The sequence below is a fragment of the Sylvia atricapilla genome, chromosome 3 (genome assembly GCF_009819655.1).
Source record: "Sylvia atricapilla isolate bSylAtr1 chromosome 3, bSylAtr1.pri, whole genome shotgun sequence".
In the NCBI taxonomy this organism is placed as follows: domain Eukaryota; kingdom Metazoa; phylum Chordata; class Aves; order Passeriformes; family Sylviidae; genus Sylvia; species Sylvia atricapilla.
The window spans coordinates 73,786,843-73,814,790 of NC_089142.1; the positions used below are offsets into that span (position 1 = coordinate 73,786,843).

Consider the following 27,948-nt stretch of genomic DNA (forward strand, 5'->3'; position numbering starts at 1 on the left):
ATTGCTTTATGGCACTCTCCTGGGACGTTCAAGTTGTTTAAAAGGCTGATGCTGCCTTGTTTTTGCTGTGATGGAAACACTGACTGGCCCTGGAAAGTGAATGACTGTTGGGAGTGGTTTTGTTTTTAAACATCTCACCAATGCGTGCTGTGAGCTGCTCACAGTGCCAACAGAAGCACGGCACTGATCCTCTCACCTTTTCAACAGGTACATGGGACGAAGGGAGCCTGACACGTGTCTGGAGAGGAGACCCCAGCCACTGTGGAGCTGCCCACCATGAGCAGGACACTGCTGGCAGGCAGGATGCAGCCAGAGATCCGGAGTGTCTGCGTGTTCCTGCCCACCCGCGAGCAGCTCAGCCTGGCCGTCGGGGTGAGTGGCCGGGAGGTCGCTGCAGCGTGGCCACGGTTCAGTTTTGTTTGCTCCCTTTGTTCTCCCCAAAGCCTGGTGCTGGTCTGCTGACTGAAAGGCTATTAGCCAGCTTAGGGTAATTGGTGCCCCGTTTTCTAATTGGGCAGCTTCAAGTCATTTGCAGAGTTTGTTAAAAGTCATGGCTGTGTTGTAGGGTGGGGGTCTCCTCTGCTCTTTTTCTGTTGTTGTTTGCTTTTTTATTATTTCTGAATGGTTTTGCTGCCCGTAATAATCCAACGATTTTTAAAAAATTGTACCTGAAATACCGTGATTACTTAGCAAGTGTACCCAACATATGACTGTTTACTCTTGTAAAGAGTCCAGCTATCCCTTGTTTTGATAGCCTGAAGATCCCTTCAAAGGGTCTAAGGCAAACAGCCATTGAGGGTGGGTTTTTCCCCCTTCTCTTGAGTACCTGTACACACAGAAAAATTGAGGTAAGTCGCTTCATTTCTTTGATTGCTGCCTTGAATGTCTCCAAGTGTGCATGAGTGACAGCAGGACCAGCTCAGCTGGCAGCCCAGGGTGGCACGGTGTCTGCACAGCACGGTGCCTCTTTGTGCAAGGCTAGCTGCTCCTTGAACTTGTGAGAAACTGAGCTGACAAGAGGCACTTGGCGTTCAGAGGACAAGCGAGTCTCAAAGATAAGTGCTCTCTTGTGAGCGTGTGTGTGCACTCATGTGTGGGCTGGGGAGATTTGGCTTTGTTTTGGGTAGGTTTTTCCCCAGCTTTGGGATGAGAAGGGGGAGAAGACAGTTGAGGTGAACTGTTATTTTAAGTACTTGATTGAAATGGTGGCTTTTGAAACTATGCCTGCTAATCTTCAAAATCCATGTCGGAATTTTCCTACCTGCTGTGTGTAAGTGTAGTGTCCTTAACTGAAACAGCCTCAAGGGCTAGATGGAATAAAGCTTTCAGAGAAAAATCTGGGACGCTCTGCTTCTAGGTTACTGGTTCAAACCCAGCCCATCCACTGCCCCAGAAGGCTTCTGCAATCTGCTGGCTTTTGTGCAAGGCAGAAAACGATGATTTAATTAAGTTCTTGGCAGCAGGTGTACAGGCCTGGGTAATGGTCTGTTGCAGCTGACCCTAAATCTCACCTTCTTATAGCTCTTATCAGGGAGGCTAAAGATGGGAGATAGCAGAGCTGGCTGGCCATGGGGAAGGTGCAGGGTGGTGTGCAGGAGGGCAGTGTGCCAGCAGGGCTGACACTGTCATTGCTCCTCGCTGTGCCTGAATGGAGCATGCAGCTGTTCCTCCACCACTGGGTCATGCTCTGGTAAATCATGAAAACCTGCAGTTTATCGTAAAATAAATTTGGGGTGAGAAAGGCTCTTACGATTCTAGCCGTAAACATGACACTGCCAAGTCTGTCACTAAACCAGGTTTCTAAATGCTACATCTGCATGTCCTTTCTAATAGCTCCAAAATATTTCATAGGCATAAGAAATGGTCTTTTGCATTAAGTACTGACAGGGACAGAGGGAAAGTGCTGTGCCCCCTCCTGCTCCTCTGTCCTGTCCCAGCCTGCTGCCCCTCCAAAAAGCTGGAGTGCCTTGTGCATCACCACCTTGTCCTGCAGAGGAATCCTCTGCAGCACCCCTTTGAACTCCTTTCAAAGACATTCACCCTTGTCATTTCTAGTACCCCTTTATTTCGTGTCTGGGAAATTGGGAAAGTATGTACTTGGAGATGGCTACGTGTGAAAGGGAATAGCTGCCTGGCCAAAACATGAGACCTCAACACACAGTTGTGTCCTAATTGCATAGAGAGTGAAACATGACCTGTTACAGCTGGGCAAGTCACCAGAAACAGCTTTTCATTTGGCTTCTGACTTTACCACAACACTCATTCAAAACAGCAACAAAAATTAAGATTTCACAGCTGGAGAGGTCTTTCTTTTTTAAAGAAACATCAAGGCAATTTTCTAGTGATGTTGGTAGAACCCAAATGTAATTAGCACAACCACAGATGATACTTTGTGCATTTATTAGAATAATAATGCCACTACTAAAGATTTCCAAAGCCTTTTAACCTCTTCAGTGTGGAATGCAAATACTAAACAAGCTTGCAGTGCAGTAAGGTAGGTAGGAATGGTTATCTTTCCAGCAGAATAAATTATAGATCCTTCCCATGATAAGCACAGTGTTTATGCAGGTAAGTCCTCTCTCCCCGCTCCCATATAAATTCCACCCTTCCAGATAAGAGTTTACCTATATTTGTTTTATGTGGTCACATATAGACTGAAACTTGCTCTTTAAAATGGATTTGTCTTACACCATTCACACATAGTGCTGTTGAAGAGGGAAGAGCAGGAGCTATTTTAAATTCTCTTCCCCCACAATCAAGTATCTCTTAATTAGCTGTGATGTCTACCTTTCTGAATGTACAATGAATCTGGGGGAATGGTGAGGAGTGAAACTGCCTTCTTGGGACCAGCCGTGAACATGAGGAGAAGCAGAGCAGTGAGAGGGACTAGTGAGTGCTACAGCTCACCATCTGCCATGAGGAGGGCAATGCTAATTGGGAGAAATTTTTGGAGCAGAGGAATTCTGGTGAGGTCCTGTGTGTTGGTGAATGGCAGGCGTAGGTCTGAAGTTTTTCAGTTGTTCTGTGAACAGGGGAGGCATTGTTTCAAAGCATATATACCAAGAAAAATGGATGTAGCTAACTAATGCACGTGAATATCTGTACACAGAATGACCTTGGAGTAGCAGTTACCTTCTGTAAACTTGCCCTCGATTTCACTTTGGACTAAATTTCACGTGTAAAGAAGCCCTGAGCTTGACATGGGGGCAAAGCTGAGTATCAGTGGAAGGAATGAGTCATTTCTGAGATCAATCTTGGCACAAGAACCATATGCATAGGGAGGAAAGTCCAAAGAGAAGCACCTAGATGAAAAATGCAAAGGGAAGTATTGGTTGCTTTGAGCAGAGGGGAAAGTAGGGGGAGGGGACAGCAATTGCAAATGTAAATGGTATTGCATAGCCTTTAAGGCTGGGAGTTAGAACTTGATACAGAAGGGAAGTGCCAAGAGGAGAATGGACAAACTGGTAGTAACATACCTGCTGTGCAAGAAATCTGCCTAAATCAGTGTTTAGAGCTGAATGCCACAAAACTGGCACTTGAAGTGCTCAGTTCCCTAGAATTAAGTATCTTAAAGCAGGATTTTCTTCCCTTAGGTATGAAAGCTTGCCAGTTTAAAAATTCATCTAATTGCATGGTGTTTACAGAGAGTCCTGTGCTGCCAGTGACTCTTGTATGCACATAACCATTCTGGCTAGAGGTAGGTCACATCCTTTTTAGCAAATCCTTTCCGGGTGGGAGAACATGCTCAGAGCTTGCTTCTTTGGCAAAGGAGACTGCTCTGTGCCCAACTTTACCTTCCAAATGTGTTCTGGGTGTCTGACCAAACACTGCATCTAGGTGTGAGATGGAAAGGATACAGTCTCACATGGAGACTCCTAAGAAGACCCAGATGTGGTTTTGGGTCTTATCAGAACTGTGCATTACTCCTCCCTGCTTAAAGCTTACACGTTTGCATTGGTGTAGTGCAGGCTTCAAAGCTCCTGATAAAACAGTAGTGAGTATGTGGATACTGATGCCTTGTCAAGTAAAAGAAAATGAGTACTTAAATGACCTCCTATTTCCCATTGTCCATGTCTAGTGACATGATACATCCTGGGTCAGGGAGGCGAGTGTAAGCCAATTTCTGGGGTGTGTGGCATACCTACAGTAAAAGAGCTTGAAAAATTGGGATGGTGATTGGTTCCTAGGAGGAGTTAAGCAGTCAAGTGCTGCCCTGTCATCTTTGTTGCTTGGTGGGTAGCACTGCACTACACCCCTGCAGGCAGCTGCTCCTGGCACTGCTAATCTGCATCATCCTGCAGTGAGGTAATGAAATTCCAAGCTCCTGGCCCATTTTGCAGCTGCAGCTGGCTGCACCGTGGTCTGAGCTGAAGTTGTCTGTGTCAGTGTTCTTCTGTTTTCCCCATGTGCTCTTTCTCTGAACTCCTTCCCCCTGCCTCTGTGGGCTGGGGGGATTCTGTGTGTGCCTCTGGTTTGTCTGTCATTACTCCTGGGATGGTGCAGTGGGACAGGGGGAAATGAGGCTATAGATGGGGGCACTTTTAGTGGGGGAATCTTCCAATCATAGTGCACATCCAGGTCTGCACGTGCAGTTAACCAGAACCATGCTCCTTCTGGGGGAGTCTTGTGTATTACAGGAGGCAGGGGTATGAGGTCTTGGTGTGCAGGGAAACGGGCTTACAGGCTTTTGGTTACAGCTGCCAAAGATGAAGATGTTAATGGCTGTGTGACTAGAAGTCAGCAGGAGACAGAACAAGCTTTTCTGTGTGGGGTACAGAACAACCACATCTCTAACCTGTGAGCTACTCAGAGTCTTCTGTTTGTTTGGGTACTTTTGTTCCTGGTTCTCCTGAGTGAAAACTTCTGGTTTTGGGTTTTTTTCTCCTCAAAAGAAATCTGCTAGAGAGCAGTATTTTCATTTCTGTAAATATTAATGATTCTTATTCTATGATAATAGCAATAATACTGAAAACAAAGCATGTTCTCTGGTGTGGTTGTGTTGGGGTATTTTGGTACCCAAAAATGTATTGGCCTGCAACTCTTTGCCCCATCCAGGTGTGTGAGCCATCTGTAATGTTTGATTGGTTGTGTCTTTCAGGTCAAAGCCACTGGACAGGAGCTCTTTCAGCAAGTTTGTGATTTAGTGAAGATTAAAGAGCCTCACTTCTTTGGCCTCAGCATTGTTAAAAGTAAGCAAACTCAATGCACGAGCAAGTGACTTGGCAAACATCCACAGACCCGCTTGTATATTTACAGTGTGTGCATATATACACAGTGGCTGTGCCTGCGGGGGGAATTTGATTGTAATAAGGTCACAAAGTATGTAGATTACGCAGAGCCTTCCCAGAGCTCTTTTGATCTTTGGTATGTGGGCAGACAAATTGAGTAAAGGGGGGGCTTTTGTTCTCCACCTTTGTTCTTAGATTCCACCTCTTTGTGGGGCTTTCTTTCTCTCCTGTAGTGGGAGTTGCTAAGTCAACGTATTTGTTACTATGTTCAAAACTATAGGTATTGAACAGGAGGTGGATTTTAAAAGGACTTTGGGGCTGAAAATGTTACTTATCTTCTGAAGTCACACACAAAGAATGTGGCACTGGGGAGGAAACTCAAATGATTTTAAGGGACTGAATGTATGTGTGGGACACATTGCGTTTTGAAATATCACATGGAAAATACAAAACTTCTTAGCCCATGGATTAACATCCAGTTTGCTTGGTCCTATGGCTTAGTTTTGGCCAGGAAATGGTGTTAAGATGATGCCTTGAAGAAGCAAATTGATATGAGAGATCACATTTCTGGTATGGTGTAAGCATTGGCATTCCCTCCCACACCCCAACTCTTAGTAATTAGAAATGGATCTGTTGTCTTGTTTATCTTGCCTCCCCACATTTCCAAAACCACTGAAATACTTGTCTCTCCTCCAAAAGCTTTTCTCAAGTGTGTTATTTACTATTGCAATTCTAGATATTTCATTGCAATTACAGTAGTCTTTTGTAAGTCCTTCTAAATAAGGTTTCTTTTGCCTCTTTATAAATATGTAGGATAAAATTTTTCCTAAATTTTTCCTAAGGTTTTTTCTAAGTTTGTCTCATTTCCTTTATGCTCTCATTCTGTAAGAATATCTTTTTTGAGTGCAGTATTCAAACTGAGAGGAACCTAAGCTTTTTATCTCCATAAGGTTTGTAGAGTCTCCAAGAGATTCCTTAAACCTAATATACCTGTGCTTTAAACCTGTGCAGGTTTTTTTTTTTAATGTGAGGAGACCTGAATGCTCTTAACTTTTTTCACAGCTCATCTGTGTTTCTGAGTCCTCCCCCTTGTGATATTTTTTAACACCATGTTTTGCCTGTTCCACTTGCAGGACATCTTGGTTGAAATTGGAACCCTTGTCCCCTCCTCTAAGACAGGGCAATTTCATTCCTATTTTCTTGGAATTCTTCTCCTGTTCTTCCCATGTTTCTTTCACTTTTCCCCCTGCCCCGTCACATGTCTTTTGTTTCATATTTTCCATACCCTGCTTTTTCCCTTCCCTCACACCTTTTCTGTGAAGTAATTTGCTTCACCCTGTCAAGAACAGGGGTTCTGGTCCCAAAATACCCTGTTGTGGCAGATGCCTTTCAACCTGTTGGAAATGCCTTGTAACCACTGCATCCCAAAGAGCATAATAAAGCTGTTCTAACTGGACTTTAAAGTATATTGTCCACAGCTTTAAGCGGAAACACTCTTCTCACTTCATGAAAGTATTCTATAATCTAGTATCCTGTTTTAATAATGATGTCTTTCCTGGTTTCTTAATGTGTATTTATTTTTGGTGGTCTGATACTGCCACATGCAAAACAAGGTATTCTAATCCACCTGCATCCATTACTTTGCTGCTAATTTGTCAACAAAACCCTGACTGTCAGCAGTAGCAAGAGAATGAAAATTAAAGGATTTCCACAGAACTGTAGCCAATCACACTGCATGGATTATCTGGATTAGGAGCCCATTTGACCTGCAGACGTTGTGCAGATACACTAATGCTCAGTTGGTCTCATAGTAGGTATGTGTGTGAGGGGGAGAGGTTGAGGTCCTTAATCAGAAACAGAAGCTTAGCCCCTAAGTGTGGCAAAAAGGGAAATGGCACCGTAAAGCACCATGCAAGCTGCAAACCATGAATGCTGTAAGATCTAAGTTGTAGGTCTTAGAGTGAGTTTCCCAGTATTTGATGCCTGAATATGTTGCCTTCTCTTCTGGCTGTTGCAGATGCTGAGGGCAAGCTTCAGGATTGAGGGTAACAGTAACGGTGTCAGGGTAGAATTTTTCATCTCTTCTGCTCTAGAACAGTTTTTTATATCTGAGGAGGGAAAAAAACCCCTTGTGTCTATAAGAAGTTGATCAATTTGAAAATCAAGGTCAGGAATGTGTATTAATGGGAGGTCCACAAACTTTGGGACATGTTGCTCCTCTAGTTTTGTTATGGATCATTGAGCAGACTATAGCTTTTTTTTTTTTTTTTTTTTTTTTTTTTTTTTTTTTTTTTTTTTCCTTGTAGTTTGCTCAGTGAAAGATCCTGCAAGCCTTCCAGGTTCAATCTGGTTCCATAGGCTTCAGCAACTGGATCTTATATGGCAAATCCTCCTGTAGGGTCAACCTTATCTAGTGCCCTGCAGGAGGTTTCCCTCTTGTTATCAGAAAGTGTGTGCAGCAACACATTCAGTCTTCTCAGCCAACACTGATTGTCAGCAGACAAAGAACAGCCAGGCTTCTTTTGTTGTTATAAACCAGATCCCTTCGATCCCAAGTTTTGGGTGATGCCTTTCTAGGAGCAAACCTTTCTTGACCTAGGCATATGGAAGCCTTCAATTGGGAAGGAGCAAGACTGCAGCTCCTATGCGCTGCCAGGGTCTTTGTGTCCTCTTATGAATTTGGCTTTCTTAGGAAACCAAATCCCTTTGCTTCAGCTCCCCTGCCTCAAGGATGGTACTTTGTTTTTTAAAGCTATGGCTGTTCACCTGGACAGGCCCAACTTCCCAGCACATGCTTACCAAGGAGCTCCAAGATTAACTCTGCCAAAACCACTCTGCCTCCAATTAACTCTTCTGCATCTGTATATCCTCCAGTACTGAAGTTCACAGACAGAATGTGCCACCAGGTTATCTTTATATTACATGAGTATTTCTTATAGCAAAGGGTCTCTTATGAGACAAATAACAAAAGTTCTCTGAAATATCTTATGATGATTTCTACACACCAGTCCTTCCTCACTAATCCATGCTTCTTGCCTGTCCTCTCTTAAATCTGTTTGTGTAGTTGAATCTCCTTTATGAATTTCTCCTGTATTCTAACTTAAGGTACAATTCTCTTACTGTGACTTTGGTACCTCAGACAAGTTCAGTGCAATGTCAGAAAAGTGCATGCAGAAATGTACCACCTAGAGGGAACTGGAGGGATTCAGATGTCCGGAGAGTATAAAGTACTCCTTAAAAGGACTTACATGGTGTCTTCCTATAGAGGCAATTTTTTTGCCTGTACCTGCTGTCAATCGTTTTTCCTTCGGTATCGGTACAATATCCAGCCAAGTGCTCTCCTGCCTGAGAATTGCAAAGGGCTTGTTTGCCGCTGGATGAGCAGTGCTGGAAATGGTTCTGCAGCTGGTCTTGTGCAAAAGAATCCCCCATGACACTGCTGAAGTCTGAAGATCTTTGCCTGGGCATGCCTTGTTGCTAAATGTAAGATGCCAACATGAAATTCTTGCAGTACCTCTCCATTACCAGGAATGACTGAGCCTTTAGCTCAGTGGTCAGACCTCAACAGTTCCCAACACCACATGATCTCAGGCTTCTTGATATTGTCTCCTTTCACGCTGCCCTCCTTATGCCCTGTGTCCATTCCAGTAAAGTGACCTCAGCCAGGACCTCCCTTGCTTTACTCCCAGCCTCTGTTTTGATTGTTCCCTTCACTTGGGATACATGTACTTTCCAGCTAAACCTAAAAACACAAGGTCATCCTGAACTAAGCTGTTTTAGGCTCTTTAGTGAACCAATCAACCACATACAGGAAAGTGGACAACGTTTCTTTCTATTGGCTTGAAAGGTAACACCAGGAGCATTGAGAAGTTATGCAGAGGTGGTGGGGGCAGGTGCCATGTGGGTAGTGATTTTCCCAAATCACTAACGCTTGGAAACTTGGGGAAATCCACATGCAAAAGGAGTGTGTAGCCAGCTCTTCTTCAATAAACAAACAAAAAATTCCATGCTGGTGTTCACGTTAAGTGAGGTCTACAGCATGTGTTGTGAGATATTTTTTTAGTGTGGGGTTTTGTTGTTTTTTGGTTTCTTTAAACTTCAGCTCTCTCCTAACCCTAGCATCCCTCTGTCCTGGTCTTGCTCTCTTTCCTGTTGCATCTCAGGGGACATAGTGGTGTTGCCACAAAGCTTCTTGAAGCATCTGAGAACAGTTAAGCGCAATAGCCATGGATAATTTTTTCCCTTCTCTTTTAGGCAGGAAACGCTTGCTGTGTGGAAATTTGGCTTCACACTAATTCTTGTGGACTGTCTAGTTACATTGCTAAAATATACATGACTCAGCCAAATTTGTTAATAGGATCTTCCTGGCTGCCTATGGGGCCTAAGCTCTGATTCTTGGTAGGGCACCTTTGCGGAATTTCTTGGTGCTCCTAGCCCACAATGGGCACAGGAGGAGAACGGGTTTTTGGCATTCACCTTTACTTAGCTTTTATGCAGAGAACTTACTTTCCATAAAAAATGAGATGAGGAGGAACTGATTAATGCAAAATAATGGCCTTTGGGTTAACAATGACTTGGAACTGATTTGACCCTGTATTACAGTCATAATTTTCTATTCCCATTTTTCCTGCAGTGTAAGTAATGCCTATTGTAAGTCTGTATCACTCACTGGAACTGACACTTTTTTTTTTTTTTTTTTTCCTAACTGGGGACCTGGCATGTTATTTTTTTGCAACAATGCATGTCCTATATTTTTTTTTAAACATAAAATGTGCTAAGCTAGTTTTGCAGAGTAGAAGTGGTTTTCATTTCTGGTAACTGCTTATTTTGAAATGTGATTTTTACAGCATAAACTTTCACTCTCATTTGAGAATTCTTAAAGGTGAATTTGGGAGAAAATTGCTTTACTGCAAAGGAAATGGCTGTCCAGATGTATTTCTTGGGATTGCAGTGTAGTGTACTGGTGAGTTGTGCCAGGTCTGGTATCTGTACATACATACAGGGGGGAGCCTTCCAAGAGAAGCTGATATATTTGTAAGATCACCTACAGTGCTGAGATGAGATTCATGAACTCTGTGTCAGTAGCTGCAGGTGGATGAGAGTGTGTTTTTATATGTGGATGCTTCTCAGTCAGCTTCTTAGTACCTTTCACTTGTCCTTCAGATGAGGCTGGTGAAGCAATGACAGTTTGTACCTGCTGAGTATCCAGCCCTGTTTGGATCCACTGATCAAATTCATTCTTCCCTGGAAAGGGGGCCATCTGTGCATTTCTATATTGTCCTTTACATCACTGCTCAGAGATGCTGCAGTTTGGTGCCCTCATATCTGTTAGAGATGTTTGTTTTCAAAGCAGACCGTTTTAGCATCTGTCAAAAGATCTCTTAGGGTTTCATCACTAATCCTGTGTAAGGAAAAAAATAAAAACCCATCCACAAAGCAATAGGGCTGTGGGGGGAAATACCTCATTGTTTTTGTAGATGAAGGCTTACATTACAGGTTGACATTCCAGCAATATGAACTTCATTAAGGCAGGAATGCAGTGCTGCATTCTTGCACGAGAGGGAGGATGCTGAACTGGGCTGGGGAGGAGTGGGACCCCCAAGAAGAGATGATACATTGGATATCCTCCTGTAGCCTGGCTTATTCTTGTGGTTTATGTGTATCTCCCAGTAGGCCTGATGATAACCTGGAATACTCAGGTATGACATCTGTGCCCTCACAAAATCATCTCTAACCTAATTAACATTACAGATAAAGAGGGGGTGTGGGTAATGAATGGTTTTACTATCGTGTAACTGTTCTGTCACACTTTTCCATTTCTGACCTGATATTCAGGCGTGATTGAGATGGTTCGGGGTATGTCACTGTGCTTGCAATTTTTCCCTCCTGATTGAGGAATAATTAATGTGTTTCTCTAAATGCCTCTGGGCATGGGATCATTCTTGAACTAGAAAGGAAAGCTGACCCTTCAACTTGTTCCAGTCTCTTAACAGGGTGTCAGCTAGGGACCATGGTGCTGACAGAGGTGATACAGGCTTCACCCAGCACTGCTGTGCCATCAGGACCAACCCTGTGCCATGTGGGGCCCCTGTAGTGAAGGGTTTGCCCTGTTCCAGGACTGCCAAAGCCCAGGGAGGGGCTGGGTGGCATGCTCATGTTATCCGACTCCTGTCAGTTGCTGTGCAATTGATTCCCTAAATGGGCTTTTACTTACTTTTTACTAAAAGCATTATGTAGTGATGCTTGGCAGCTTATGAGGGACAGAGACAAGCCTAACATGAACAAACCTTTCCCTGCCTCACTGACTAGGACTTCTGTCGGCCTCTTCCAGGCAGCATTATCTGGTCTTAATGGACCTTCCTAGAGAAAGAAGGGCTGGGGCCAGTGTAGCCTCCAGCCACCCTATCTTACAGACAGAAGTGAAGAGGCAGGTACAAGATGCAGTCTCTGTGATGATAAAAACTCTTCTTCTCCTTGTCAAAACAGCAGAAATAACTTTCATATAATTTGCGTGCTACAGCACTTAAATTCGCACCACAGACAGTTTAAAAAATTCCATACAGCCATTTTGATGGTGCTGTTAAATACTGATTTGTTTCTGTATGTGATATGTCAAGTAACATGGTAAATAAAAGTTTAAATATATTAAAAGTACAGATGCAAGCAGTACAATGCAGGAAAGAGCATGGAGACAGAAACAGGATTTTTTTTGGTGTTGTCCTTTTTGTATCCAATGTTACTGCTATTTTACAGAAGGTTTCCTAGTAGGGTGATGTGTGGGCCAGTTCTGGATAGCATCAGATGTAGTGTCTAACTTGAGGTGGGAGATGAAGGAGGTGGCGATAGGACATTGTTTTGCTTGCTTGTTTCTTGAAAGCTAGCAAAGAAAATATTTGTTGTATCTGCCCCTGTAAGCATCTGGAATGCTTTGGAAGTGTGGCCTTGAGGCAGCTCAGAGACCCCTTCAACACCTACTGTAACACTGGCCATGCCAGGCTTGCATCTGCCATACAGACATGAGTGCAGACTCTTATTTGGAACTCTGGGCTGGTCTTAAGGGGCAGAAGTTTGTTTTGTGAAGGGTTCTTTTTTTTTTCCTCCCCTTTTTAGTCCTTCTCCTTTCATGTTTAGGGAGCAAGCTCTTCATCTTGGCACTTGTGTCACCTGTCAAAACACTGTTCTAAGCAAGATCAAAGAGTAGAGGGACTGGTCAGGTGAATGTGCTCAGCTGGCATTGCTGCTGCAGCCTGAAACACCTGTCAGCTCTCATCTTTTTTTTTTTTTTTTTTTTTTTTTTTTTTTTTTTAAGAGACTTGAAGACTCAGGAAAAAATCTTTCACTGGCTGAGTTGTTTATATTTGATAATTGGTAAGCAGTGTTATGAAACATCAGCTTTGAAAGCAGCGCAAAGCTCTTTCAAGATGATGTGCCATTCAGGCTGTGTCTTGTTCACTCTCACTAGGGCTTAATTCTCACTAGGGCTGAGTGCGAGTCTTGGTCCTTTAGTCTTCTGAGGCAAGCTAGGTCTCCCTTCTTTTCATTCATCTTTTCTCTATATGAAAGAAGTTGGGTGTGAGCAGGATGCACCAGACCTTATGAGGAAGGCGCTGTGTTTGGTCCTCTTGTTTCTCACCCTTTCAGAGGATCCCCTTTGCATGCAGAGGATGAAACCTGTCAAATACCCAGCTCTGTTTACTTCCTTTTGCCATGTTGGACCATGGTGCTACATGATGGCAGAATACAAGCTTGGGCAGGGCTTGGTCGTTTAATAATAAAAAAACCCCTGAATCTGGTAAGCTGACAGTACAACTAGCTGGGTAAGATGATGTTCCTCTTTTTTTGTAAATGGCTTATTGATTATAAAGCAAGAATTCTGCATTTCTGGCTAAGGTGTTTGGGAACCTTTAGCTCAGGATCTCTTGAAGGCATGAATGATCTTCCTTCTGTGTTGTCTGGAGTAGCATATGTACTTAGGAGCACTTTTTTTTTTCTTTTGTTTTTTTTGCCCTGCCCTGCCTATTCTCTGGTCAGCAAATGTATTGCTTGCAAATGACTTGTAGAGTCGTCTAAATGTTTAATGACTAAAAATTCCCAATTATTTTACATTGAATTCCTTTTTTCTTATCTTTCAGATAACGAATATGTTTTTATAGACCTGGAGCAGAAGCTTAGCAAATACTTTTCAAAGGAATGGAAGAAAGAGACCACCAAAGTAAGAGAGGGGTTTAATTTTGGAGGCTGCTGCTTTTTTATTGTACACAGTGAAATGAAACTTAGGTCCATAAAGCATTTCTTGAAGACGATCTGCAGAATACTTTTCAGTAGCAAGATGCAGTGACTTTTGCATAGTTGTATAATTAAATAGAAGAGCTAAAACAGCCCCTTATACCACTACACCTGAGCAACGGTAGCCATATGGTTGCTGCTTGGCCGCTGCAGAAGTGGAGAAGGTCAGTTGATCAGTTTTCCATTTGAGTTTAGGCTGGATCTTAGTCTGGAGATGTCATTTTTATCCTTAAGCAGAACAGTCTAAAATAACCTTTTGTGACTTGAATCTGATACAAGGGAAATGGCTGGAGCTGTGACTCTTCCCAGAGTATGTGCAAAAGGACGGTGGAGAAAGAGGAAGGATATTTTGTTTGAGACAAGTCCTAGTTCCTTAAGGCTAGCTAACCCTGACAAGGGAGAGAAAAGTTCCATGAAATAAAGACAAGCTTATGTAATTGCTTCATACTGTTCATTCAGACATGATAATGCCTGTTTGTGTATGTCATTAAAAGAGGAGCCATAGTCTAGAACAAAGTATAGCATGCAATTGCTTTCAGATATCTTAACTGGGTTGTTGTAAAGGACTTTTTCCACCTTGCTTAAGGGTTTCTTTTGCAGAGTAGGCACACTTGCCATTTCTGCTGCTTAGAGAATTTTGTAGATAACTAGTGAGGTTTAGGGATCTCTCTTATCCCCAAGCATGTGTTCTGCTTTTCCCAAACGAGTGGGAGTTACTTCAAAGACAGCCAGAGTCATGCAAAGGGCTGTCCGTCCAGCCAGTGAGAGCTTCCCAAAGCAGATGTTTCTGGTCTCCTTAGGATGGGGTACACTTTGAGGTTGCTCTGTGACTGAATTCTTGCTACGCTTTTCTGGTCAGGGTAAGTGCTGACCTCCGGTGTCATGCAAATCGTAAAAGACTCAGAGAGTTGCCACTGGCAGTACTACAGTCTGAGATGAATTAGCCTATTGGACTGGGTTAGTTGACAAGAATTTAATTCCTGTGAAGAGGTTTCAGGTGGAAAGCCAAGTCCAGCTGATAAAATAGGGTAACTGTGAACAACTTCCAGAAATAAAATGGAAATGTTTGCATGATCACAAAGCTGTCTGCATCAGATGTGGAGGGCATGCGCTGTACTTGTCCCAGTGAGATGAGTCTAACCAGCAAAGCCTTGGAACTCCCTGTGGGAGCAAAGTTAAGTGTGTGAACATTAAAGTGGCAAAGTAGGAGAGATGAGAGAATAAGTTACTAAGACGTTCTTTTCTTCTTTTCCCCTTTTTTCTTTTTTTTTTTTTTTTTTTCTCCTGTTCAAACAAGCCTGTAAGTCAGAAGGATAGGCAGTAGTTAAAATAACAAGCCTCGTGTTGGCTTTCTTCTAACAGCACTCCTCAGTGTGAAGCAGACACCAGCACTGCCTTTTGGTGTGTGGCTGCAGGAATGTGTGAATAATTAACCACGAGCCCTGCCAAACAGAAGGCACGGAGCTGATACCAGGCTGGTGCGCCTCAGCCCCAAGCAGTGCCTGCTGAAGGTGGCAGCGTGTGTCCGTGCTGAGTGATGTGGTGTGGAGCAGGGATGGATGGTGGCTCCAAGGAGTGCCCTGGAAATGCCAGGGCCGTGCCAGCGTGGCACGCTGCCCTGCCGGCTTGCCTGGTGCTTTGAGGGAGGCCAGGTTCAACTTGCTGCATTCAGCGTTTGTGGTGCTGCCAGGTGCTGAGCTAGGTAATTCTGGGCCAGCCTGAGTGTCCCCAGGCTACACTGGGACTCTTACACCAGCTCAACCCTCCTATCTAAAAATCTTCTGCTCTTCCTAGGATATTTTGTCGTTCAACCTGTCTGAATGTTGTGTGATGCCTCATTGTCATGAGCCTCCAAGACAGTCAGACTCCTCCTAAAACTTGCTAAGAACAGAAAATGAAAAGCAGTATGGGGAGTGAATTTTGGAGGAGAGAACATTACCAGATAGGATAACAGGAATTTTGGATGCTGATCATAATTAAACTCGTCTTCTGTCTTTGCTCTAGGGGACAGAGAAATTCAGCCCTCCATTTGTTGCGTTCTTTAGAGTACAGTACTATGTAGAAAATGGAAGAGTAATAGGGTAAGTTCTCTTCTGTGGTAATTGCTGTGTTTTGAATTATTCAGTGTGTTCTTAAAATGAAAGAAAAATAATGTTTCTTTAAGCTCATCTCTGTGAGCTCATTGAAATAAGCTTTAAAAATCTGCTTGAAATTTTTTTTAAGACCTTCACAGACTTTCTCAGTCAGCTATGAATATTTTCTGCCTGAATCATGCTCCATATCCCTTGGAAAATTGTGACTGCTTTTCCATCTGTGTTGGAAGAGCAGGTTGAATGACGACATTATCAAAACACGATTAGCACTCTTTTGCTTGTGTCTTTTGGTTGTATGAAAGCCACCGGATGAATATACCAAAAATAGTTATTTATACTCCAAAGCACATGCTTTGGATTTGATTTTTGTATTTGAGCAGTGTTCTGTGCAGTCTACTCCTGGAAACGGACTTTCATACATGGACAAAAGAAATTACTTCATAAGTTAGAGTTTTTCATTTGTAGTCCATTCACATGGAATATGTGCTGCACTCAAAACAGCACCACCCTCACCCATGGCACAGAACAAAGGATGAGGTAGTTAAAAATGAGCAACTGACAGAGTTAATTTGCATCAGTGCTTCTGGTGTGGCTCTATCCCTGGGGGAAGCCAAGAGATGGGATCATTTTGGTGGACTAAAATCTTTACCTAATTTTTGGCATTTGTTCTTGTGTTAAACGAAGCTTGTGGTTTTCTATGTTTTCTCTCTCCATAGTCTTTCGTTTCTCGATAGAGGGGACTCCTTCTTATGGAGTCTGTTTGGCTGATAAGTGTTTTTTGTTTCATTTTGCTTTTTTTGTACAAAGAGAGATTACATATCCTTCACCATCGCAGGCATATTTCTCTTGCAGTAGTAGTTTAATTGGAGAGGTTTGTAGAGCCATGCAGAAATAGTCTTCTGATCCCTTCTAACTATACTTGCACACTTTTACAAGCAGTACTGTCCAGCACTTCATCTACATGTACATGTCAGCAGCCTGCCTCCCATGATCTCTGAGGGCAGGGGGTGTGTGGGTTATCAAGGCTATGCCACAGTTATTCCTTATCAGACAATCCCTGTTTAGCAGCTTAAGGAAGAAGACAAAAACAAGCCCAGGGCTCCCATGTCTTTTGATCTACCTTGCAGGGAATTAGCTGTTGAAAAGTATCATGAGCCTAAGGCAAGGTGAAACAAAAAAGCAGTGCCAAGTTTAGAGGGGAAAGGAGGACAGGTGTGCAAGAAACAGGACTGGGAGTCCAAGGGAGTTGACTCTCCTGGCTGCTACAGGCTTTCCAGGGAAACAGAAGTGCTTGATTGTAGTCAGTCTCCAAAACAGGTGTGATGTGATTTTTCTTTCATCTACCTTCTGCCCTAACTTCTTAGATCTCATGCTCCTCAAGGTAGAAGCTACCATTTCTCATGTTTGTACAACACTTAGTGGGAGAAGACCTTGATCTTGGTTTGGTGCTCCTTATATGCAGAACTGTATCAGGGTGGCATTGGCACACATCAAACATGTCAAAGTTTAATCCTCCTCTCAGCAGGATGATGTTTTTGAGGGGTCTTATCTGAACTTTGTTCTTGAAGTAAATTTGCCTTTGTCTTGCAGCGATAAGGTGGCACGGCAGCTCTACTACTGCCATCTCAAAGAGCAAGTACTTCTGTCTCATTGCAACCACAAAGAAGAAATCTACTTCTTGCTGGCTGCCTACAGTTTACAGGCAGACTTGGGCAACTACAGAGAGAAGGTCCATGCTGACAAATATTTTGAACCTCAGGCTTATTTCCCACAATGGGTAAGTTTGGAGGGAACCTTTCTGTCAGCAGATTATGCCTGCAGCAGGAGCTATGCCATGGTGGTACCTACTGCAGCCATGCAACTTGCCCATCTCACACTGCAATGATCAGGCAGACGGGTAGGGCATCACCCTGAAGATCCTTTCAAGAGATATCTCTTGCCTTTCCACTGGATGTAGGTGCACGTTCCTGGGCTCACTCATCAGTGAGATGGGTGGTGCATCCTTTCTTGGTGATGGAATGTGTTGGTATCACATGAATAACTCTGACAGTGCAGATGCCTTTGTTTAATTCTTGTATTGCTTAAAGGGTTGTGTGTTTCCAGTGGTACATCAGCAAGATCTGCACAACCCAAGCTGTCCAGAAAACCTAAGGGCTGCAAAGCCAAGTCCATTTTCCTTTATTCCCACTTTTGTAATGCTTGCCTCAGGGATGGATAGATCCAAACCCTATGGGCTAATACTGCTGTGCAGTGCCTCTGGTGCTTGCTTTGTCATTTATCTCTGCCTCAAGTGCACTAAGAGGAAAGAGAAAGCATTTGCATGTTTGTTTATAAGCATGTGCATGTGACTTGTGCTCTTCAGGACTTATGACCAGGAATTGATTTAGTTGTCAAATGAAGGCAGATTAGCTAAGACTCTATTATTTGGCTGCTAGTCCCAGGCAAGTTGCATCCCCCATGTAAGATGGCACTGTCCTCTGCTTTGGGGAGAAGGTTCAGATCAGTGACAGGACTTATCCTGAAGATTGATAGTCTTTTATGCACAAATCCTAGCCTGCCCGCCTTGCTGTGCAGCAGTGTGTCTTTCTCCCAGACAACAGGCCCTCTTCCCATGCCATTCCTTGTTATGGGGTGCCTGTCAGGAGGTAGCTAACAAAGAGCTAGAAAAGGTAAGTCTTGTGTGCTGTTTCTGAGGCAGTTAAAGGACTTATCACACTGTTGCTCACCTGCACTGAGCCACAACCCCAAGCAAGTATGTGGGTGATTTATTACATCATTACAAACAGTAAAACCTGGCAGGCATGGGGACGCTTCTCTCCCTGCCCCTGGGCTCCCATGGGGAGATAGTGAGCAATCTCCTCCTCCAACACAATCACTTCCTTCAACACGTGCTTCGTATCTTTTGGCCAAGGGCTGCCACGAGTCTCGTGCCAGTGAGGAGAGGCAGTGCTGCCCTGGGCTGACCCACCCAGCTTGGAACCGTGGAGCTGGCACATCTTTTTCTGCTGATACTGCACAGCTGATGGCAGCAATACTGTCCTCCACCAAGGCCAGCCTTCCTTGTGGGAGGGCAACTAATCTGGCAGGGCATGCAGAGGTGCTAGCAAACAGAGTAAAGAAGGGGTTTAATATAAAATGTCAGTGGGAAGTGGGTGGTAATGGGGTCTGGTTGGTTTCAGCCAGGACAGGTTGTTCCTGGCAGGATGTTCTCGAGGACGTGGTGCAATCCAGTTTCAAATGCCCCTGGTGGTGGGGGATGTTGGGAAGTGAATTCAGCCAATCATCCCTCTTACCTGTCACTGCTGCTCACAGTCTGAAAGGAACCAGTTGGGCATGGGAGAAGGCTGAGCTGCCCAGTAGCCTTGTACAGAGAGGGCATGTGGGCAAACATGGGAACTGGGCACTTGCAGGGCAGGAGCAGAAGGCCCAGTGCAGGTTTTTCCACTCCTCAGTGAAGCCACGTGCCTGCCAACCACTCCTAATAGATTAAAAAATACCTTGATATAGTATCCACCCCTTTGAGAATGGAAATGCTACATAAGCCTAATGTGTAGTTTCTGGTCTTAAAAGGAAAACCTAGTATTTCTGCCTCTTCAGAGATGTTGCTGCTGATTGTGTTGGCATGCAGAGGAGTATTTGTTATCTGCCATAAACATTTATGGATGCCAAGAGTTAGGAAAACTAATTCCAATACTTAAAAGTGAAAAGGCTGACACGACCTCTGTAGTCTTGGTCTGTTACAGTTTTGCCACTAGGATCCGTTTGGAGACATCGTTGTTGTAGGGGCTGCTTTAAATGCTTATCCTCCAGGGAGGCAGAGGCCAACGCAGACTAACATCTTGAGGGAATGTATGAACCTCCTCCACCTCCAGCCACTGCTTTGCTGTTGATCACAGCTGCCTCTCCTGGGGATTGCTGAAGAGTTGCTGACCTGTTTGTTTTCTTTGCGGTTTAGATAATTGCAAAGAGGGGGAGCGACTACATCTTGAAACATGCCCCAGAGATGCACCGAGAGCAGCAGGGGCTGAGTGCTAAGGAAGCAGTGCTGAAGTTCATTAAGGAGTCCTGCCTGCTGGAGGATGTGCCCGTCCACTTCTACAGGCTACAGAAGGTTAAACAAAGAGCTTCTTATTTTGAACTTCTCTCCCATCATTAATTGAGTGCACCATGGCATTTTTCTCTTTCTGTTTGTTTGAGGGACGGTTGCCTCTGATTCAGAGAGGCCAAACAAATCTAAAATGCTCAGCCAATGAGGCCTGTCCCCACAAACAAATCTGTTGCCAATATACAGATATAGCTGGAATTTGGTTTTGTTCCTTAGCCAAGAAACTGGCCACAGGAATGGCAAAACTTCATATTTATCACTGCCTGTCAGTAGAATTGCACCAGGGAAATCAATGAAGCCTCTTTTTTTCTTGTTGTAATTCATTGAAATAATGACAAGAGGTCAGCCAGCTTTCACACAAATGTCGTGTAATAACTGAAGGTGACATTAAGTCATTCCAACTTCCGTATCCCACTCCTTCTCCAGCCCTGCCAGAGTGGTTGGTGGTTTTTCAGCGTTACTCATTTCTCAGCAGTTTTGGATTCCTACATTGCTGCTTGTTAGACTCCTTACCCAAACCTGCTTAAACAGAAGGATTCATTTTCACATGCTGAGTGTTTAGATCTAGAAACAGGACTAATGAGAAGTTTTATGTTCCACTTAGGTGAGCAAAACCTGCCTATGCAATTCGGAATGGCTTGGCCTTTTTTCCAAGTGGAGATGCTCTACTTTGTCAGACTCATAATTAAACTTTTTGGGGTTTTGTGCTCAGTGGAGATTATGTTTGGGAAGTGTCCATGTCCTTTGAACATATCTGATAGCTCTGGTTACTGAAGAAACATGCATTTTTTAGAGAAGATAAGTTTTGGTCAGTAGTCCAGGCTTAGTTGCTTGTAAACCATAGATGCTCACCTACCTCTCTTCTGTTCTCTGTTTTGATTCTTAATGTTGTTAATGATGCAGTCATGAGAGTGTTAGTTAGTTACAGTTGAATGCCATAAGAAATCCAGCTGGCAGGCCATGATACATTTTATATCTGAAAACACCAAGGCTGTGAAATTGGTTGCTCTTAGTATTTAAATTCCTGTCTGACTTGAACTTAAGACATCGTGTACTCTTCCATGTGTTGTTTGATCCTTAGTATGTCTTACTCCTGCCATGTGACACAGTTATCTCATTTTGTGGTGAGAGATGCTCCTCCTAGGTGGTGCTTGGGTCACAGATGACCTGACCAAGCACACAGGGATGCCAGGTGAAGGTGTTGGTGTGCTGGCTGCCCTGAGATTTCAAAAGCAGTCACTTTTGTCTTAACACCCTCCTCATGGCTTCTGCTGAGGTTGGGAACTGCAAAAGAAAACACAACACACCCCATATCTCTCATTCAGACCAATACTGATTTACAAAGCTCTTTGTCCTTAGGAGGCAGAAAATATTTCTTAGTGACTTTGAACTGAAGACATGCATGGTACCAGGGGCAGGGGGTGAGATAATATGATGGCACAAGGCTTACATCTTGTAAGCCAGATGAGGAGAGAAAGTTATGATGTAAAGTTTGAGCTCTGTGAGCCCATACATTTTTACCTCAGATTTTTCTTTATGCTTTTCCTCCTAACAAATAAATGCATGTGTTCCCCTCCCTAACTTAAGAGATGCAGAAAGAATTAGTTTATGATATTTTTTGGTCTTCAAGCAAAAGAATCTGATTAGAGACCAAGTATGTCATACCAAGATGCAGCGTGAGTTAAGTCAGACCGTATTTCAACCCAGGTAAAACTCATGTAAAACCACCTACTCCCGACACCAAGGTCGAATGAATGAAAGTTAGAATGAAAGTCACAGTAACTGGGCATTGATTACCTCCTCCCAGCCAAGGGACACCTAAAATCTAGCAAATCTCTGGATGGGAACAGCAGTGCAATGGCAAGGAGGGGGGATTTGGTTCCCTTTCTGCTGTGGACTCTCTGTCACCTGGAGAGCAAGAGTGGTGCATGTTCATAGGAACAGCAGAGACAGCACATGGTTACAAAAGAGTTCTCAAGGTACCTCAGAGAGCAGTAATTGTCCATATTCTCGATCACTAAAGCTCCATGATTCCTGTCCAGGGCAGCTAGGACATATGCTGGTGAAATGCCTGAGCCTCCCAGCATGAAGGGATTTTAGATGTAGGTATTTCAGGGGTCAACAAGGCAAGGTGCACTTTACAAACATAATAAAAACCAAATGAGCTGATGGCATCTGCATGATGAGGAGTCCTGCTACCTCTCCTGCAGTAGGTGCCAGAACAAGAGCGTGGTCTTTGTAGATTAACCTTTGACTCTTCTGTTCTTTTAGGATAAGAAGGAGGATCGACCGACGGTTATCCTGGGCCTGACCCTGAGAGGAATGCACATCTATCAGGTAACAGACTGCTGTGAAAGCCTTCTGGTGTAGCATTAACTCTGCCCAGTTCCCTGTCCTCCCCCCTCACCACAGCTCCTTTGCCTCCCCTGTGAACACCAGGCTCCACATATCTCACATTCCTGGTTGTTTGCAAATTCTTTGCACATCGCTGACTCCACCCTGTACCTGCCAGTCCCTGTGTCACTCTTGAGTTTGATGTGTTGCAGGAGGTGAATCACGTTCGCCAGCTCCTCTACGATTTTCCCTGGTCACACATTGGGAAGCTGGCCTTTCTGGTGAGTATGATGGAATGGAGGCCATCTGCCAGGGCCTGCCAACCTGGGATGTGGCAAAGCTGTCAGCCTGCCCGTGCTGCTGTGTCAGGTCCTGTCACTTGAACGCACAAAACCACTGTGATCTCTGGTAGCTGTGTCTGAAAATGTGCTCCTGCTCATTTCTTTGGCATCTCTCCTCTTTGTGCAGGGGAAAAAATTTGAAATTCAGCCCGATGGTTTGCCCTCTGCACGGAAACTGGTTTACTACACGGGTTGCCCATTCAGGTCACGCCATTTGCTGCAGCTGCTCAGCAACAGCCACCGGCTCTTTCTGAATATTCAGCCAGTTTTGAAGCAGATCCAAAAACTGGAGGATGCTGAAGGTATGTTAGGGGAAAAAAAAAGTGAGTTCGGTAAGAAGAATAATCAGTGTATTAGTCTCTCCTGTTGTTTCAAGGTGCCTACTCTCACCCAATTAATGGTGTTTCTGCCTTAGCAGGGAGCCAGTGTTAGAAACAGAGGTGTTAGGTATGTTTCAAGTCCATTCCTAAGAATTATTTATGCCTCTCACATTGTCGACTGTGATCAGAAAGTGCACTTGTGTGAGAGCAGTAGAGGGTCTCTGGGAAAGGGGAAACCTTTTAAGTGTTTTGTGTCTTTCCCTTCAGTGGGGCTACAGCAGTGGCCTTGAGCTGAGTGGGTGCAACCAGTAGCATGTGCCAATCAGCTGTAGAAAGACTCACTGATCAAGTGCCTGTGGGAAAAAAGCCCTCAGTTGTTTTGTGTCTGTTAGTGTCTTGTGCATTTCTCAACCACCCTCAGCACATACAAGCCATTAGAGAAATAATAAATCAGTAATAAATACCAGCCACAGGAATCTTGTTCTTAGCTGACTTCACACAGTGGTGGGTATTTCAAGAAGTAATCGGTGCATCTGATTTTAAAGATTGAGCACTGAAGTTCACTAAGTAATTCCCTTTTTTTGTTTGCTTTTGATTTGCTTTGTTATTATTGACCTTCACTCTGAAACCTACTGTTTTCTGTATCGTAACTGCCTCTACCTGCTTGTTCTAATTTAGGAGATGCTGCGTTTACTGCAAGTATGACTAATTCTTTTACAACCACCTGAGCATCCATCTGTTGAGCAAACAAAATACAAAGCTGGCCCTGTATTTGTTCAGTAGCTGCAGCAGTTGTTTCTTAGTTGTTGGCTGGTGCCGACAGAACTTTCCTGAATATATTTTGTTACCCTTCCCTAAAGTTCTCCCTGGTTTCTCCCTTCTTTCTTCCTCAGAGAAGAAGCGCTACCGGGAGTCCTATATCAGTGACACTCTGGACATGGACCTGGACCCGTGTGACAAGAACTCGCGTGGCAGCGGGAGCAGCGGGGGCAGCCGCAGAGATAACCGGCTCTCGCGCCACTCCACGGGCAGTCACGGCAGCTCCCACACCTCAGGCATCGAGGCTGACTCCCGGCACCGCGTGTCCGTGGAGATGTCCGTGGATGAGCCCTTCGGCATCGACCGGGTGCACAGAAAAGAGAAATCCTGCAGCTCAACCATCAGCTACGGGAGCTCTGGCATTGACAGTGGCAGCAAAGGGCGGGCTGAAGATGATGCTCAGGATGATGGTAAAGAATTTGGATGTGTGGAGCAACTTCTAAACTGACTTTTGTCTTCTTCTGCAGGAGGGCAGGGAGTAAGAGACTGTACAGCAGCTTGGAGCACAAGTGTAATGCTAACCATTCTCCTGCTGCTTTCTTCCTCCTAGAGCTTGAGCTGGCAGTAGATGAGCCAGAGGAGATGCCTGTAGATGAGCCTTTAGAGGGAGACCAGTTAGAGGAGGCCACTGTGGGAGAATCTGTTGAATCCCTGCCTCTAGATGCTGCTAGCTGCCAAGGTGAGATGGCTTTCTGCTGCTGCTCAGTGCTGTTTTTTAAGACTCTAGCAACAGGCATAATCTGTGAGGGATCTATGAAAACTCTTACCGCCTTCCAAACAGCTGCCAGTGCTATTTACTGCCCTACTGAAGCAGGGCTTGCAGGCAGCTCATCTAGAGTTTACAGGCCAGCATTCTGTATTGTGCAGTGGTGCTCTCCTCTGTGCTCCTCACAGTCTCCCTTCTCTGCATGTGCCAAGCTTATATTCAGTTAATGACAAAAAGATAATAGAGGTAAACCTTTTGAAGGTTTTGAAGGCTTCAATATCTTGTATGCCACAAAACAGCCAAGGGGCTCAACCACAGAATAATGGGATGGTCACAGGAATTGCACGGTGAAGTTTTGCGGCTTGTAATACGAGGACTGCTAGACAACAGGGTTATGCAGGAGCTATCTGGCCTTAGTATATACAGCAAAGCAAGAAGGGTGAAAATGGGGCAAGTTGGCAAGAATCTGTTTTCTTGAAAGTTTTCAAACATTGCTCTTTAGGGCCAAAAATTAGTACTTGTGAGCAAAACTGGAGCACGGAGTGTGCTTAATGTATATTTATCTTAAGAGGATAGCACTGTTTGAATGTGACTTGTGAGAACAACTTCCCTTTTCTACAGCCCCCAAAACCTCAAACTTGCAATGCATTTCACTTCCTGCTTCTCTTTTGCAGCTGTAAATCAGGAATCTCTGTCTGTGGTGCAAGTCACACTAATCAAAATGAGAGGCCAAAGTGTGGAATCCCTTCACCAGGTAAGAAAGAGGTTGCTCAGCAGGAGGGTCTGTGTGTGGGCATTGAACTGAGGTCTAGTGGAATGGGGACAGCTATAAATCAGGACACCTGGATTAGTTTGGATTTGACTGATTTTTACATGGTGTAATCAAAACCAGCTGCTGGCCAGCTACTGCTCTCATGAATAGGGTAAGAGCAGCATTTGGGCTTAGAATAGTATAGAAAGGTCTGGAGCAATCAGCAGGGAGATCTTACAAGCCAGTTACTATCTACCTTAGCCTTCTGGATGGGACATGGAAAATCAACCACTTCCAGATTTTTAGTGCAATACAAAGACCATCTATGAAGTTTGGATGTGAGTTGCAAATTTGATCATCCCGAAGCCAGAAGTAGCTTACATCAGAGCAAAACCAGATGCTCAAGCTCTAGCTGTCGTATCATTTGTGTGATTATAGTCTGTATGTACTGAAGTCTTTGTTGTCAAGGCTTTCTTTTCATCAAACACTTGAGAAAGGGAAACTGTATATGGTAAAGTACGTCACAGAAGTTATAGTTGGAAGAAGCTTATTAAAATGTCTTTTTAAGACTTCTTTTCAAAGTAGAGCTGTACCCACTGGGGTAGAAATGTGGTTTCTTGAAAAAAAACCGAACCAAACGAAACAAAAACTACAAAAAGCACCTCTACCCTTTCTGCTCTCTCTTAATCCAAATTTGCCTTATCTGCTGAGAGAATTCTAAAACTCTTAACAAGGATTTCAGTAATTTCTTAGGACTTTTTTTTTTTTAAACTTTCCATGTTTCTTTCTGGACACAGTCAAAAATTATAAGAATTTTTCCTTTATCAGCAAAACAGTCCATAAAGTGCTGTAGGAGATTTGAATAAAATCTTGGTTATTTTTTCCAAAGCTAAAGACCATACAATGCAAATCATTATGAGTTTTTTTCTTCTATTTGAGTGGAAGACTTAAGAGCTTATGGCTGGAAGTGGGCATCTTGCTTAAAGCTGTAATGTTTCTAAAGTTACTGCTGTTATCATGCTTACACTGTTAAATGATCATGAGGCATGTCTTTTATAAAAATGGTTCTGCTCAACACAGGACTGTCTATATGATTGCAAAGACCTGGCTGCCACTTTTGTGCATCACATACTTGGTGCCTCCTTAGAAAACTATTAAAATCTTCCTTACAAGGCCGTGTAACTAAATGCTGCAGGGTTTCCTTAGCATTGACCAGACAGTGCAACATATTCCTGTTTCTGGGAGTACAGCTGAGCCAGCACAGGATTTCCTCAGGGTAGTTTTTTGATTCCCCTCCCATGGCAGTGAGAGAAGTCATACTGGGAGGAAGTTTTCTGTGGTGCCAACAGAAGTGTCTTGGTTTCAAAAGTATATTCTTGAAACTAGCCTTAATATTATCATTCAAGAGGTGATTATTAAAGAAGCAGAGCAAGAAAAAAATACAAATGTTGACGCTGGAAATACTCTCAAATGGTCATTAATTCCTTCAGAGAGGCTTGTGTAGCAAGATGGTGCCTCTGGGAATTACTGCTGATTTGTTGCTGCTCTTTATGGAACAGTGTTATGTAGATGAAACTGTTTGCTGCAATTACTGGACACTGTAACCCATTAGTTTGCATGGTTGCTTTCTGAACCTTCCTTTCAGCTCATTAGATTTAATTCAATGTGTTCAAGCACTTGGGGTAGTTTTTTGTTAAGTGCATTTTGTCCATTTGAGGACAACTGTGTGGATCTGCCAAGAAGTGTGAAGTCACTCAGGTGTGACTTTAAGTATCTGTCAAGTGTTTCATCCATTGTACTGGACACTGAGGACACAGGGCAGACAGATCAGGATCTGGCTTAACGTGGCTGGGAAGCTTAATGCACTTGTAATTTCTGAATTGTTTACAGCTTCTTCTTTAAGCCAACATCCTTCAGAAGGCTGGTGGAGCTCTTTTGAAAGAGGGGAAGAAGAATTTTGAGAAACTTTTAGCATGCATAGCCAGCATCTTTAGGCTGTGTCTGAACTCCTTGTTTTCATTCTTGTGTGTGTGTTGCTGAACTGACAGGTCAGATCTCCCAAAAGCCGGAGCTGCATGGACCAGCACAGCCAGAGTTTGGATGACATCCGCCTGTACAAGCGCCGGCACCCATCCCTAAGTGCCACACTGTCCTCAGACACATCCCACAGCTACACCTTCGGCTGCAGCCTCGAGGACAAGCTGTCTGTCTACGGCTGCGTGTACTCCACAGCGGACTGCAAAACCAAGTCTGCCCTTTATGGGAAGCGATCCATGAACTGCCTCTCCTTGGATCTTCTGGGAGAGGACCAGCTCCCAGAGGAGTTTGTGGTGTAATGAGATTGGAGCTCTTCCATAGCAGGAAACAGCTCACCATGGAAATATATACCTCATTAACACATGTGATGTCACTCTGGTTCTTGCAGGAGATGGTGAGCGGCTTTGTTATTCAGCTATGTATCAGTAAGTGGCATCACTTCTGCAGACCTGGCTACAGGACAAATCAACTGGAGTGTAGCACGTAACACTGGCTTTGGTAGTGTCTGTCGGAGCAGAAAATGGAAATGGCCTGCATCCTTGGCAGTGATGCAACCAACATAAAAACCAAAAAAGTGGACCAAAACTGACACTGAGCTAGTAAAGCAAACTGTGTCTAAATGGATTAATCAGAAATTTAAAGTCTATGTCATGTTCCTGCCTTTCTCTTGTGGTCCATGTCTCTTAATTTTAGTGTACAGATAGTTTGGTTGTCTTCAGTTTGTGCTGCTGCAGCATTGCCAACAGCTGTCAGGCCAGGATATACTCTTAGCACATTTGGAGGGCTGTGTGTGGAAGTGTCTGGCCTTCTTCAGTTCAGTAATGAACACAAGTTGCTTATTCGCTGCACTGGGAGCAAGACCTGTCGCCTTCCTTTGTTGTTGTTATTTTGTTGTAAGCATCCAGCCAAATACACTATGTGGTCTTTT

The 27,948-nt window shown here is 43.9% G+C and overlaps 1 protein-coding gene across 2 annotated transcripts; it reads left to right on the plus strand.

The window, feature by feature from the left end:
• The first annotated feature begins 213 nt into the window (after positions 1-213).
• Positions 214-27,948, plus strand: FRMD1 (FERM domain containing 1). Of its 2 annotated transcripts, XM_066315805.1 has the most exons (13): positions 214-372; positions 5,099-5,189; positions 13,361-13,440; positions 15,519-15,595; positions 17,198-17,384; positions 19,563-19,718; positions 21,984-22,049; positions 22,259-22,327; positions 22,515-22,689; positions 23,601-23,936; positions 24,077-24,205; positions 24,907-24,986; positions 27,032-27,948. In XM_066315805.1, the coding sequence occupies exons 1-13, from the start codon at positions 277-279 to the stop codon at positions 27,317-27,319; spliced, it is 1,830 nt and encodes a 609-aa protein (XP_066171902.1). In that variant the 5' UTR covers positions 214-276; the 3' UTR covers positions 27,320-27,948. The 2 variants fall into 2 exon arrangements, with proteins under 2 accessions (XP_066171902.1, XP_066171903.1); XM_066315806.1 differs by lacking the exon at positions 24,077-24,205.

Coding starts and splice junctions, on each gene's coding strand:
- FRMD1 (XM_066315805.1), top strand. CDS start 277: ATGAGCAGGACACTGCTGGCAGGCAGGATGCAGCCAGAGATCCGGAGT. Junction 17,385..19,562: donor AGGCTTATTTCCCACAATGG/GTAAGTTTGGAG, acceptor TTTGCGGTTTAG/ATAATTGCAAAGAGGGGGAG. Junction 24,987..27,031: donor GTGTGGAATCCCTTCACCAG/GTAAGAAAGAGG, acceptor CTGAACTGACAG/GTCAGATCTCCCAAAAGCCG.